Source organism: Neopsephotus bourkii, unplaced genomic scaffold (genome assembly GCF_033783945.1).
Source record: "Neopsephotus bourkii isolate Nb327-2 ecotype Australia unplaced genomic scaffold, CSIRO-AGI_Nbou_v1 NB_196, whole genome shotgun sequence".
NCBI lineage: Eukaryota > Metazoa > Chordata > Aves > Psittaciformes > Psittacidae > Neopsephotus > Neopsephotus bourkii.
Window position 1 is genome coordinate 11215003 of NW_026900709.1, and position 13691 is coordinate 11228693.

General features: G+C 35.9%; 1 protein-coding gene across 3 annotated transcripts in view; it reads left to right on the forward strand.

Annotated features, from left to right (window-relative positions):
• ATF2 (activating transcription factor 2) overlaps positions 1–13691 on the forward strand; it is a 41344-nt gene that overhangs the window by 14183 nt on the left and 13470 nt on the right. For 2 of the 3 annotated variants that reach the window (XM_061380085.1, XM_061380071.1), the window contains 4 exons: positions 3248–3426; positions 3751–3865; positions 4044–4130; positions 13186–13335. In XM_061380085.1, the coding sequence (XP_061236069.1) occupies positions 3248–3426; positions 3751–3865; positions 4044–4130; positions 13186–13335 (531 nt within the window). The remainder of the gene's footprint in view (positions 1–3247; positions 3427–3750; positions 3866–4043; positions 4131–13185; positions 13336–13691) is intronic. The other variant, XM_061380078.1, reaches the window with a different exon arrangement.

Consider the following 13691-nt stretch of genomic DNA (forward strand, 5'->3'; position numbering starts at 1 on the left):
GGAGATAATATCTGTATACAGTAATGGTTCAGTATCTCATTAGCAGCATTATAAGTGAAAATTATATCTCAATGCTTGGCAGTACTTATAAACTTCTTTCATTTGTGATGTAATTTCAGTGTTGTAACAGTGCTGAAGTGAAAAGCTGCTGCTGCTCCTCAATGCTGTTCTGATGTCTGATTGTAGAGGCAAGCTGAGCATAAATGAGGGTGCTGCTTAGAAGTATGCTGCTGCTGAATGTGGCCTGCAGAAGTTGAGAAACATGAGTGGAGTGCTGCTGTTTTCTCAGTTAGATTTTTATATTCTCCTGTAGACATATTGAAGAAGGGAAGTTTGGTTTTTTTTCAGGGCATAGCTGGTTTTAATATGTGTATATGTGCGCACTGTAACTACATTCTTGCCTGTATATATTTTGGTAACCTTAAATGATTACAGCCCATTACTGTATGTGCAAGACAGTCCTAAGTTTCCTTGTAGCTGTCTAAGGAATTTCTTAGAGACTTGTAAAAAATCATACTTAATTACTTTCCTAGTTTTCTGAGAGTTCTGGGAGTTCTATTAGGCTTCAGTAAGAGTTGATATTCTGCTTTGAATAGGCCAAGATATTATTAGAAATATTTTAAGCCTTTTAGCCTTAAAATAATAAGCAAATGAAACCTAATTTATTCTTTGAGAGCTTTCAAGCTCATTATAGTTTCTGAGTAACAATACTTCAAAGGGTGACCCTCAACAGTTTCCCAGGTTGCTTAGTTCTTGTCAAGAACTCCAGTTGTTTTCTTACAGTAGTAATCAGTTATGCTGTTAGTTCTGGTCATCTGCTTTCCTGTGTAAAGAATTCTGTGTATTCATTAGTAGCATTAGGAAGTTACTGCATGATATTTACTCTTCGATATGAAATACTTGCAGTATGATTTGCACTGTTGCTTTGGAGATTGTGTGAATTGTATAGCCTGTTTATGCTAGCATACAGATTCATCTGATGTTCTGAGTTCATGATTCACTGCAAATCAACAGGGATGGTTTTCTCTGGAATTTATCCATTTTTGGGAGACTTTCACACACTGCCTCTCAGCACTTCTCTTCTTGGCCTTCTGTATTTTGGTACCTGTTTCCCCATCCACGCAGACAGGTATTTACAGAAGCCATTGGCACAAACCCATACAGAAGAGGATGGGATTCCTGTTGCTGAGAATGTGTGAATATCTGTTTAGTTTACATTTTTTGTTAAAGCTATATATGCGTGGCTCCATGGCTGCTCTAAGCCAACAGTCTTCATCCCTTTTTCATGGAAATAAGAATTACTTTGCCATAGCTATTTATTGTGTGGTGTTCATATATCTAAATTTACATTTATACATACATATGTGGCTGCCAGATGTAAGAATGTTACAGGTGAAAGGAATAACGGGGGGAAAAAAAAAGCTCTTAGGCCTCTGTTGGCAGCAACCACGGTGTTCCTGTGTTTGATCCCTACAGTGGGAATGGACTTTGTGGCTCCTTGCTCACAGTAATAAGACAGGTAATAATGGCAAACAGCAAGCAGGAAAGGGTGAAGCTGAAACCAGTGAAGAATGATACAATATTCATTTCTGAACTGACCATTGCCAAAAGATTATCAGGGCAAGTATTCTCCCCTTACGCCTTCCTCTAATTTCCCACGATCAAGTAGTTCAGTCTCCTTTATGTTTTTATATGGCTCTTCTCACTGAATAAAATCTGTATAGCTGTTATATCGAATTCCTCATTTGCAAAGCAGTGTTTAATCCTGTCCTAAGAGTATGCATTAATCAACTCTAATTTTTTTTCCTGTTTCTGTAATTCTATGCTGAATGTTATCTTCTTGTGACTGAATGCTCATCTGTAATTCTAGGTATTGTGTTCATATATAACGTTTGTAAATACACCAGATTGGACTAAGGAAAAAAATTCTTGCTTTCCTCAATACAGCTCATTGTTACTCTCCAAAACATCTTGTTTGCTGTAACTATTCTTCTAGGTCCATTGGGGAAAAGCCTGAACAAACTAATGAACCCTGATGGCAAATCTAGCCTCTGAGCTTCTGAAGGGAGAAAATCGCCTAATGTCCTTTCTTTCTTAAAGCCCAGTTTGCCAGGCCACTTACAGTTCTATAAAGTGCTCAGAGGAGCACACATATTTTGCAATGGATGTTTAAATGAAAACAATCTGTAAGACAACTAAGACCTTACTACTTAAAGCTTTGTGGATGTATTTTAAAAACTTGAGCTTAATTCACAGTAAATGGTAATCAATGTAGCCTATAGGACACAGGTCTGAGATGTTTGTTTGAATTATGGTTTAACAGTGGAATAACTAAATACTGCTGGTCTTACGAGTTTAGTTTTATATGCCATTGATTGCAGTAGCTAGTGTCAAAAGAAGAAATAACTAGGAAAAATCCTGTCTGAAGGTAAATCTGAAGTCTGGCAATATCAAGGGTTTCCTGAGGAGGAAGGCATTGGTTACAGTAAGATATATCTAGGTTTTCAGAAACAGCAAATGCAGGTTCTACATTCTAATTGATAAGGTACTTTACTTGATTGCTAAGCTAGGAACCTTAGTCAGTTCTGTCCACTGCTTACATGCAGCTGACAAATTTTAATTTCTGTACTCAAATAATTTATTATGCATCAGGATATGCATGTATTTTGCAAAGCTATGAATGTAACCGTTCATGTATTTCTAGCTTAGTAGCACTCTAGTTAATAGAAATACATGGAAAATGATAAAGATTTATTAAAAAAGACAAATTTTGTTTTGGTTTAATTTTTTTTTCCTTTTTACTGAACCATAAAACTTCTGTTTCTCTTGTTTAAATCCAGAACAATGGACTGAACCTGAAATGTACATAAAGACACCATAAAATACAGGTTTTTTTATTCAGAGTGCGGGTAGACACGGTGGTGCTGATAGTGCTGTGGGTTTCTTGGCACAAAACCTCTTAATACCTGATCAAAACTGAACTGTAAATAATACTAGCCTTAGCATAAGTTGAGCCAAGGTTTGTCATAAACTAAAATCACTGCTGTTGGAACAATTTTGCTTTGATTGTGTAAATTATTCATCCAAAGGGGGGTGTTTTTGAATGTTTTTAATTGTATAACAGATTCTACTTGCATAATGTGATAGAAATCCTGATCTTTTCTGTCAAACTGTGTTCATTTAACAGTCAGAATTAATGGTCTATAATTGTATTTTACAAACTGATGACTTTTTTTCATTCCAGCAGGAAGCGTCACTGCAGCAGACTGCACAGCCTACATCAACAATAGTTCGTCCAGCGTCGCTGCAGGTTCCTAATGTACTACTTACGAGTTCTGACTCAAGTGTTATTATTCAGCAGGCAATACCATCACCAACGTCTAGTACTGTTATTACGCAGGCTCCATCCTCTAACAGACCAGTAGTGTAAGTTACATAAGTCTTAGTAAAATGTTTTCTTACGGAATTGGAAAATATTTTGTCTTGTTTACTTTCAGTTACTGTTTCTGCAGTTAATGTACAAATTTCAGATGCTTTGGTGTAATGTGGTGCTTTACTACATAAGACACATAAAACTTTCACTACATGTGAAATATAATTCCATGTTCTCTACATCACTAAATCCATGGTTTTGATCTCCAAATAAGTATTACATTACAGCTGTAAACAAACAAACCAATTTAAAATAATGTGTAAACTTGTTCTCTTCTCTGAATAAGTTTTCTTTTATATAGTTCATTCCTTTTTCAGTCCAGTTCCAGGTCCTTTTCCTCTGCTGTTACATCTTCCTAATGGACAAACCATGCCTGTTGCTATTCCTGCATCTATCACAAATTCTAATGTGCATGTCCCTGCTGCAGTTCCAGTAAGTAAGCATGATGCTATATTAATTTGAAAGTGGAGCAGTTTTGCATAAGTGCAGCATAGAACTTAGTTTTAAGCAGCTTGATAGCTGTTTTGGCTTCAGAGGGTAGTGCTGTCATATGCTCTCTGTTATGATAACATACTCAGGTTTTCTTCATTTTTATACTTTATCTGGTCAGCTTGTTAGACCTGTCACCATGGTGCCTAGTATCCCAGGAATCCCAGGGCCCTCCTCCCCACAGCCAGTGCAGTCTGAGGCTAAATTGGTAAGTGAAAAACTCCATTATTCCTCAAGAAGAGTAAATTGAGCAATTAATTAAATTCTATTGCTTTTTAAAACAGCTCTAGTTTTCTTTTGTTAGTCTAAATTCTGCAAGTACAAATTTAATAAAAACAGAAAAATAACAGCTGCATTTACTTTACAGATATTTCAAATTCCAGCCTATGTTAGTTCTGTTATTAATGGTGGTTTTGATCTTATTTTCAGTCATTAGTTAAAAATCTAGTTAATTTAAAATAAACTCCTTGCTTCTGTATTGGAGGATAAGAAGCGTTAGTTGGAAGAAAGACAAGACTAGTAGCATGTTAACAGTGAACATCGCCATCTGAGAAGCAGAATATGTTTTCCTCCCTAAGGATATATTTCTTTAAAAAACTAGGAAAAGGTTTTTTCTTAACACATGTTTTCAGACTCTCAGCTGAATATAGTTCATTTGGCAAGAGTTTTTTAATTAGATATGTAGTACTGACATAGTTAAGAAATTGTTTTGTGTGGAGGTTGTTTCTGTTGGTTTGGGGTTTTAGAGATTATTTGGTAAAATCATGAGTAGATTTATTTATTTTTTTTCCCCGGTAATAGTGATCCAGTTATGGTGGTAGTTTGATCAATTTCTTGAAAAATCATCTGCAACATTAGATAGTTGCTTCTTTGGTTTTGCTCTCCTGTTTCTTCCAACTGTTCTAAAGCAATAGAAAATCTGTTATTAAACAACAATTAACCCATTTATGTATGTATAAGATGCCTCTGTAAATAGTATGTATCTTGTGAAGTAGTGTTCCTCTTCTGACTCTTTACCTTGTGCTGAAAAAGAATCAGGAGCACCTGGTAGATAAAACATGTTGTTGTACTTCAGTGTTGTTAAGTGAAAGGATGCCCTTAACATCCTTTTTTTATCTTGTTTCTTTTGACCTAAACCTGTAGGTTTTCTTTCCTTACCCATTTTCTCTCTTCAAATCACAATATAAAAACCAGTGAGTCTTTGAATACTAATTATTCTGCTGTCTGGAGTAATGGGATTCCAGTATATACACTGGACCACATTCACCAAATAGTGAAATTAAGGTGGAGAGCTGGTCACTAGTGCACTGACTTTTCCTAATGCTGTTAGGTCTTCCTTCATTTTCCTCCATCGTTGAACACAATGACTTTTAAAATAGTGTAGCGAGGGGCAGAAAGGAAGAAGGTCTGTTTCTGTACATCCTTGTACCCCTGGGGATGGTAAAAGGAATCCTTTAATAATTGGGTATTTAAATGTAACCAGCTCTGATGAAATGTATTTATTAAATCTACGGGAGAAGAGTGTCAGAAAGTGAAAACAAGAACTCTTTTCTCAGAAATCGTGCATTTCATAGGAGACTCATGCACTGAATTCCGCTTTGAAATCTGGGAGGAACTGATGCCAAATAATTTTTTTTATATGGACAGGAAATTAGGTTTTTAAGCGTATTACTGAGTGATTTGTTTTTACAGAGTTTTAAAAGGAAAAAAGGAAATATATGTATCTGAGGAAGAGTTTGATTTCACATTGGAAGGAGCAATCACTCAGATGCAAAGAAAAGCGAAGATCATTAGGCTTAAAATTTAACAGTCTCATTAGTCTTCTCGTTAGAATTTAGCAAATATACGCACTTCAGTGATTGCTTATCTCTTTTTTTTGAGACTGTAAAAAACGGTATTTGCTGAATTTCTTCTTTCCTTTCTTGTTGCTTAATATAAAGCATGAGCAGAATTCAAGAATATCAGAATTCCGTATACTACTTATGCTCATTTACTTTTATATACTGCCTATTCTCAAAAAGAAAAACCATAATTTCTTATCGCTTCTAAAGGAAAGGCAATTTAATGAGAGACTTTATGTAGAAAAGCTTCTAACAGGAAAGCTAACTCACAGTGCCATGTAATGCATTGTTGGCAGATATGTGATGGTTTATTAACTATAAGGTTCCATTTACATTTTTAAATTTAAGTCTGCAATGCTAAATCCTTTCTTTTTCATGGATCTTTTGGAAATAAATTTGCTTCCTACATACTAAGTTCTGGAAAGTTATGGTAATCAGGTTTTTTTGTCACTTGTCTTCACATTAAGCCAACAGAAGACTTAATATTTAGTTTTACTTGCTTGCTTTTTATTTTATTAATAGTTTACATTTAAAGTTGAAATACAAGCTATCACACTGAACTTTAGTAAGTGAACACTGTATGTTTCATCACAGTATACATTTCATCTATTAATAGCATACTGTAATTTGTGGATTTACTGCTATGTTAGCAGAACACTGGGAACACACCTCCTGTGTCCTTTGGCCTACCATAGCCACATTTCTCCCTCATGGTGGGAGTTAACCCTGAAGGGCAAAGTAGTCTAGGAAGGCTGGACGTGCTTCGAGAAGGAAGTTCTAAAGATGTGGAAGCAGGCTATCTCCATGTGCTGAAAGATAAGCCATTGGGGAAGAAGACTGGCTTAGCTAAATAGAGAGCTTTGGCTGAATGTTGATGAAAGAGAGTTTATAACCTTTGGAAGAGGGAAAGTCTACAAGTATGTTATGAGGTTATGCAAAGAAAAAATCAGAAGGGTCAAAGCCCAGCTAGAATTTAATCTGGGTACTGCTATAAAAGACAATTATAAATGTTTCTGGAAATACATTAGCAACAAAAAGAGGGCGAAGAAGAATCTCCATCCCCTGTTGGATGTGGGGTGAAACATGGGAACAAAGGATGAGGAAAAGGCTGAGTTACTCAATGCCTTGTTTCTCTCAGTCTTTAATACTAAGAGCAGTTATACTGTGGGTACCCAGCACCCTGAACTGAAGGACAGTGACAGGGTGCAGGATGAAGCCCCCATAATTCAAGGGGAAATGATTATTGACCTGCTATACCACTTAGACACACACAAGTCTATGGTACTGGGTGGGATCCACCCAGGGTACTGAGCCAACTGGCAGAAGTGCTCACTGAGCCACTTTCAGCCATGTAGCAGCAGTCCTGGCTAACTGGGGAGGTTCCAGTTGACTCAAGGTAGCAAATGTGACTTCCATCTACAAGAAGTGCTGGAAGGAGAGGATCCAGGGAACTACAGGCCTGTCAGCCTGACCTCGGTGCACAAGTCTTCTGAGGAGCAGCTGAGGGAACTGGGGTAGTTTAGTCTGGAGAAAAGGTGGCTCAGGGAGAACTTACGTTCTCTACAACTAGCTGAAAGGAGGTTTGTATTAGATCTTTGGAATTTTCTTAGTTGTTGCTTTGTTTTATTTGTTACTCAGTATTTGGAGACAATTTTTACTGTTCTCTATAGACAGACCTTGCAGTCTTATGGATTTTTTTTCATATTATAACATATGGAAATAGAATATGTAGCAAATATAAAAAACGTGCTCAGACAGTTTCCTAACATTGCAACTGTTCCTCAGATATTGAAGGAAATTTGATAGTGTATGGGATGCAGAATTTGTAAAGTTTATGTGTGGTTTTGTATCTCCAAAGGGTTTTGTCATACATGCTTTTGGCCATCATTGTTTGAATTTTTCTTTTATTCAAAGGTCATATTTTCCTAATAAGGCATTCTGCAGTATGACTACTATTTCAAGGTATTAGTAACACAGCTCTACCTACTTCAGAGATTGAGTGAAATACTTGAAGAACTGTTTGCAAAAACTTTATCACTTAGAATCACTTATACATTATCCCCAGATTGCTGAATTATTATCAGATATGGATCTTTCCTGTGCAGAAGGCACAACTCCTTATGTTTCAGATGACTGGCATAAACCAAGGCAAGAGCCAGGCACTTCCCTTCATTTGTGCTTTGTGCCTTTCACTACATAGGCTATTTCAGTAGTTCATTTCTTGCATGGCATTTTAAGGAGCTAATGTATTTTAGAATTTTATAATAAGGAAAGCACTTTGTGCTCTGATTTCAGTTCTCATCTCAGTCATTCTTTCCTCTCTTACCTTTTTACAAAAGGCTATTGTTGTATAGACTTCCATTATTTATTAAGAGAAGGTGAGAACTAAGTTGATACAAATCAGATTAGGGATTGTAGTACCATTATTTCCTAGTGCTGTGGAGTTTAATTGTTTAAATATGGGTTTGCGTAACCTTATTTCTGTCTTTTTATTGTGAAAATACTGCACTTCTATTTTGATGAATACCTGTTGTTTTCTTACAACTTGCATATGCCAAACTGTACATAGAGCATCATATCTTTCTTTTACTAAAGTTCATTAATGATTTTATAAAAATTGACATTTTGATTTCTAAAAGCTAATGCTTAAAATAACTGGTAGAAAATCTTTCTGGTCGTGTGCATAGGATGCCTTCTTGTAACACAATTAAATTTTTAATTCAGCTATCCTAGAAGTCTTCAACCCTGTTAAAGATAAGGGAACTAACAATTTTATTGTCCAGTACTGAAGTTATTGTAGTGAACATAGCTGGTCCGTTCACACCTGTGAAAGGCACTGTTTTTGAACGTTCTTGGATCCTTTTTCTCCTATTGCTTATAGAACTAAAGTGAAATATGACTAGGGATTTTACTCGGACACAAGCTGTCTGTTAGAATCATAGAGTCAACTAGGTTGGAAAAGACCTTTAAGATCATCAAGTCCAACCACTACCCCAGCACTGCCAAGACCACCATTAAACTGTAACACTGAGGGCCTCATCTACATGGTTTTTGAACACTTCCAGGGATGATGATTCCATCGCTTTCCTGGGAAGCCTGTTCCAATGCCTGATCACCCTTTTGATGAAGAAATTTCTCCTACTATCCAGTCTAAACTCCCCGTGGTGCAGCTTGAGGCTGTTACCTCTTGTCCTACTGCTTGTTACCTGGGGGAACAGACTGACCCCCACCTCACTACAACCTACTTTCAGTAGCTGTAGAGTGATAAATCAGGTCTCCCCCTGAGCCTTTTTTTCTCCAGACTAAACAACCCCAGTTCGTTCAGCCGTTCCTCATAAGACTTCTGCTGCAGACCGTTTACTGCTACTGTTTTGAAAATGTCCTGTTATCTTGTACTGAGAATAACATTCAGTAGGGGCAAAAATGTATTCCAGATTTCTGTGGCACACTGAATAATATAAATTGTATTTTTTTTTATGTGACTCCTTATGTGTTGCAATGTTAATCAAATGCAGAACTCTGTTTTGTGGTATTTTAGAGAGGCTTAGAAGTAGATGCAATATCTGTGTTTAAAAAGAGCCAAAACAAAAAAACTTCCTCATTAAGGTAAGGATGTATGTTTCTAAACATTGCAGAGTTGCTTCTGATCCTTTTGTGAGAAGATCTGTAATTGTATGCTTTCTGTATATGAAACATGAGACGTGAGTTACTTGTAAAACAACCTTTTTTTGAGTGTACAGCTTGTAGATGCAAACTTAATGTTCAGACCCTTCTGCAGATTGCAGAAGCTTCTAAAGAACTTAAAAATTGCTCTAACACTAGGTATTTCCCTCTGTCTCCTCCTACCCATATAAATTTATACCCATATAAAACCTTTTGTCACAATCTGAGAAATACCTTGCACACAGTGGGCAACCAGTGGGCTTTCTGCAGGAGGTTACTACTGAGAAGTGACAGAGGGCAGCTTGGCAAATGTTCAGAAACCGACATTAACTTGCTGGAGCCCGGCATGGGACCTTGTGTTCAGCAGAATTCTTCTGACCTGTCTCTCTGCGTGCCGAGCTAATCAGCAAACACCTAATGAGCCTACTCTAAAGAAACAGGCCCTCTCACAACCTACTTCATTTTCATATGTTCTCTGGGGGTGGAAAGACAAGACTTCATAAGGACTGATGATGCTGCAAAGACCACAATAATGATAATTAACTTGCTGAATTTAGAAGATTATGCTGTTAATTAGTTGCAAAATAAAGATAAGTAATAGAGCAGCAGATGGTAGGATAACACCCAGGAGAAAGAGGGTTATTACTCTGATGAGCTTTTGTGGCAGATATGAAATATGGATCTGAGTTTTTCACAAATTGTTTCTGGAGACTATTATCTTGTTTCTGTGAGCTCTTGATGGAATGATCTAGTCCTACCAAATTTTGACAGATGTGGTGAAGATTTGTTTTCAAGGGTATACGTGAACAATAAAACCTTGCTAATGAAGACTTTAAAAGCTGTTAGGCTGTTTGAGAACACCTATTTTATTTTGCCTCTAATAACCAAATAATATCAAACAAACCTTGGTTGTCCTCAGATTTCGCTACATAACAACACCTCTGTACACTTATTCTAATATTTGTTTGTGTATGTACTTGATTTTTAAAACTAAGATTCTCATTGTATTTGGGGTAACCAGCCCCCTGCTCACAGGAAACCCAATATCCGTATAGTATTTTACTCCAGGATTACCTTCTATAATATGAAACCTTTTAAATACATGAGTTGAATATCTGTTTGTAAAAATCTGTAGATACTCCTCCAATTTTCACAGTATTTCTGTATTTATGGATAATGTTAATAATAAGAATTTGAATTTCAGATTTTAAACTTTGTAATAGAAAAGTAAAACCAATTATTTTTTATTTGTTTCCATAGTCCTTTACATTTAACAATGTAATTTCCAAAAGGAGTTTATTTACTTTTAAATTTACAGAATTATAATGTTTAAATGTTAGCATTATGATAGGGAAAGTCTTCCTTTGACAGAACATTCATTATGCCTGATGATAGATCTTTTATAATGTAGGCACTATTGGGCGATTTCTTTTACTTTCTACTACCACTTTCAAATTAAATGCAAAATATACATATTAAATAGCATGAACTTTCTTTTTTAGCTTAACTTTGCATATATTTCTTTAAGAAATGCAGAGGTAGAAAGAATGAAGCTAGACAGTAATAACAGTTACTTGCCTTATATGCACATTAAAAAAGCAAACAAACCCACAAAACCAAACTAAAAAGAAAGAAAAGAGAAACCAAGACCCTAAACAAACACTAATTAGTTATGTTTCATCTCCTAAATCTTCTGAAATTGGGCTCTCTTTCATTAAAGAAATGGATATGCTAGGGAAACTTCGTAACCAACTTTAAGCAAACACTGCAAAGCATTTTTAGGAGTTCATCGATTCTGTTGTTTTGAGGTATTTTTGTGGAGGATACTTACATGAGGATTTGCTCATGCAGTCACGTACAGAGTAGGTCAGATATTCTGGCCATACACATACTAACCATGTAAATGCTTGTGCTCTGTTGCTGTGAAGATTAGAAGTTAGCTTGTTATCACTGAACTTACACATTCATACACTTCAGTTGGATGAAACCTCATAATTTTTATTTCTCATAGCAGTGGAAGAGACGTATTGATAAATCAAGTTACTGTGTCTTGGTTGAGTGGTGGTAGATTGACCCAGACACATTTTACCTGGTGTGTGGCAGATAATTTGTATTGCTGGTTCAATCTAGAGCAGTCACCACAGAAAAGACTTGCTACAGAAGTCATTGGTAAAAGATTACTTAATAGCAGCCCTGCAGAGCAACATTGAATTTTCTTGGTTCTCTTTGTAGTCTTTAAATGGGTATCTGCCAGTCGTAGTTAAATACTGTAGTCAACTCTATAGGTTTGATAGCTGATGTAACTGCCATATTGCAGACCTGAAGATTTTTTTGCAGTTCTGACAGAGGTAGTCTGCAGTCTGTTGTTCTGACTGTAGAATAACATCCAGAAAAGTCTATCATCATGCAAGAGAGGAGGGTGCTGTTGCTGTATTCTAGTGACTTAATTGTTGGGAGAGGTATACTGAAGCTTATAGAGAATAGCTGCATAAATAGGTACAAAGTCTTCTACTTATTTTGAGCTGGCCAAATGCAGCCTAGCTCCAGCATTTTAAAGACATCATATTAATACTAGTACTTTGGCAATACTTTGTTCATATTCTAAAATACTATGTTACAAGTTACCAGAGTGTTAACAAAATGTCAGCTATTAAGTCATTAACCTGTTCTTAAACTTGTAGTGGATTCCTTAAAAGTCCAGAGCTCAATAGAAAACCATTATTTAATACCATTTGTCTAGTAAGGAAAATTCTTCATTAAAACTGAAAATACATGATGAATTATACAATATTAATGAAATTTTAAGGAAGAATTTGGAACTGTGAACAGTCTTATCTACTGAAATTTAGTGTGACCCTTTATCACTTAAGATTAAGAATTTGTAAACAGACTATAATATTTTTTATAGTTTTAATAGATTTCACCAAAAGAGGAGTGAAATAATTTTCAAAAGGTAGTCAATAAAATTGTTTAAAATAATCTATAACGCTGTCAGTAGGTCTTGAATGTATTATTTACAGCGGAACTTTGAAGCTAGTGTTCTTCATAGTGACTGTGTGCAACTAAGGAAGAACTTCAAACCTTTTAACAATTTTGATGTTAAATAGCATGCTGTAACAGGTGGTATATTTCTCTATATATAGTCTTTATGTATAATCTGAATCTTGTTATTATTTTGTACATTATTGAGATGTTTTAGCAAAGACCTTGGCTTTTATCTAATAATTACTTGTAGGAAGGATTGTAAAGGTGAGTTTTTGTAAAGAGCATTACAAAGGGGAGTCATTACAACCTACTTAAAAACGGATAGAGAACACAAAGATTTATAAAACTGAAGAAGTTTGTGTTATTTTTTTATTGTCTGTTTTCCCTTGTGTGGTGGTTATCTTACTGATCTGTACTTGGTATAATACCAGCTTCAGCAACTGTCTGTTCATGACCTTACAGTCATCTCTCTGTGGGCATAATTCATCACAAAGGACACTTTTTGTTTACTTCTCCATATAACTTACCATCATTCTCTTGCTGAGGTCCTATGTAAAGCATCATTGCTATTGTCACGTTTGCAAGAAATTGTCACCTATCAGTCGACTTATGCCTAGATCACTGTTGAAAGCCTGAAAAAAGAAACAGCTATTTTAGAGTTGAGCTTCTCTTTCTGAGTTGGAAGTAACTACTAGTATAAATATGAATATCTCCTCAAGTTAGCATGATAGAATATTTCCTTTTCTTTTTCCCTCCTTTTTTTTTCTGCTCCAGAGATTGAAAGCAGCCTTGACCCAGCAGCACCCTCAGGTAACAAATGGAGATACTGCCAAGGGACATCCAAGTGGACTGGTTAGGACTCAGTCAGAGGAACCACGACCACAATCACTACAGCAGCCTGCAACTTCAACAACTGAAACACCGGTATGACAACAAAGTAGAGAGGTGCTCCTACCCACTTCTTTGTTATGCAGAAAAAAAAAAAGTCTTTTTTTCTTTACTTTTGATTTGTAAAATAGAGGTTAACATGTTCTGCAGACTCCCCTAGGTGTTCATAATCATGTGGCAGTAAAATGTTTATAGTTCTTACATGTTCTTTAAATGCTTCTAAAATGTGTTCTCCAAGATGCCAATTTCAAAATAGGTATTATATATCTGATCAAATTTAGAACCAAGTCCACCTGATTTCTGGTCACCAACAGGAAATTCAGTGACAACTAAAAATTGTACAGCTGATTAATATCTATTTGAAAAAGCTAAGTGCTTTCATTGTGTATTTA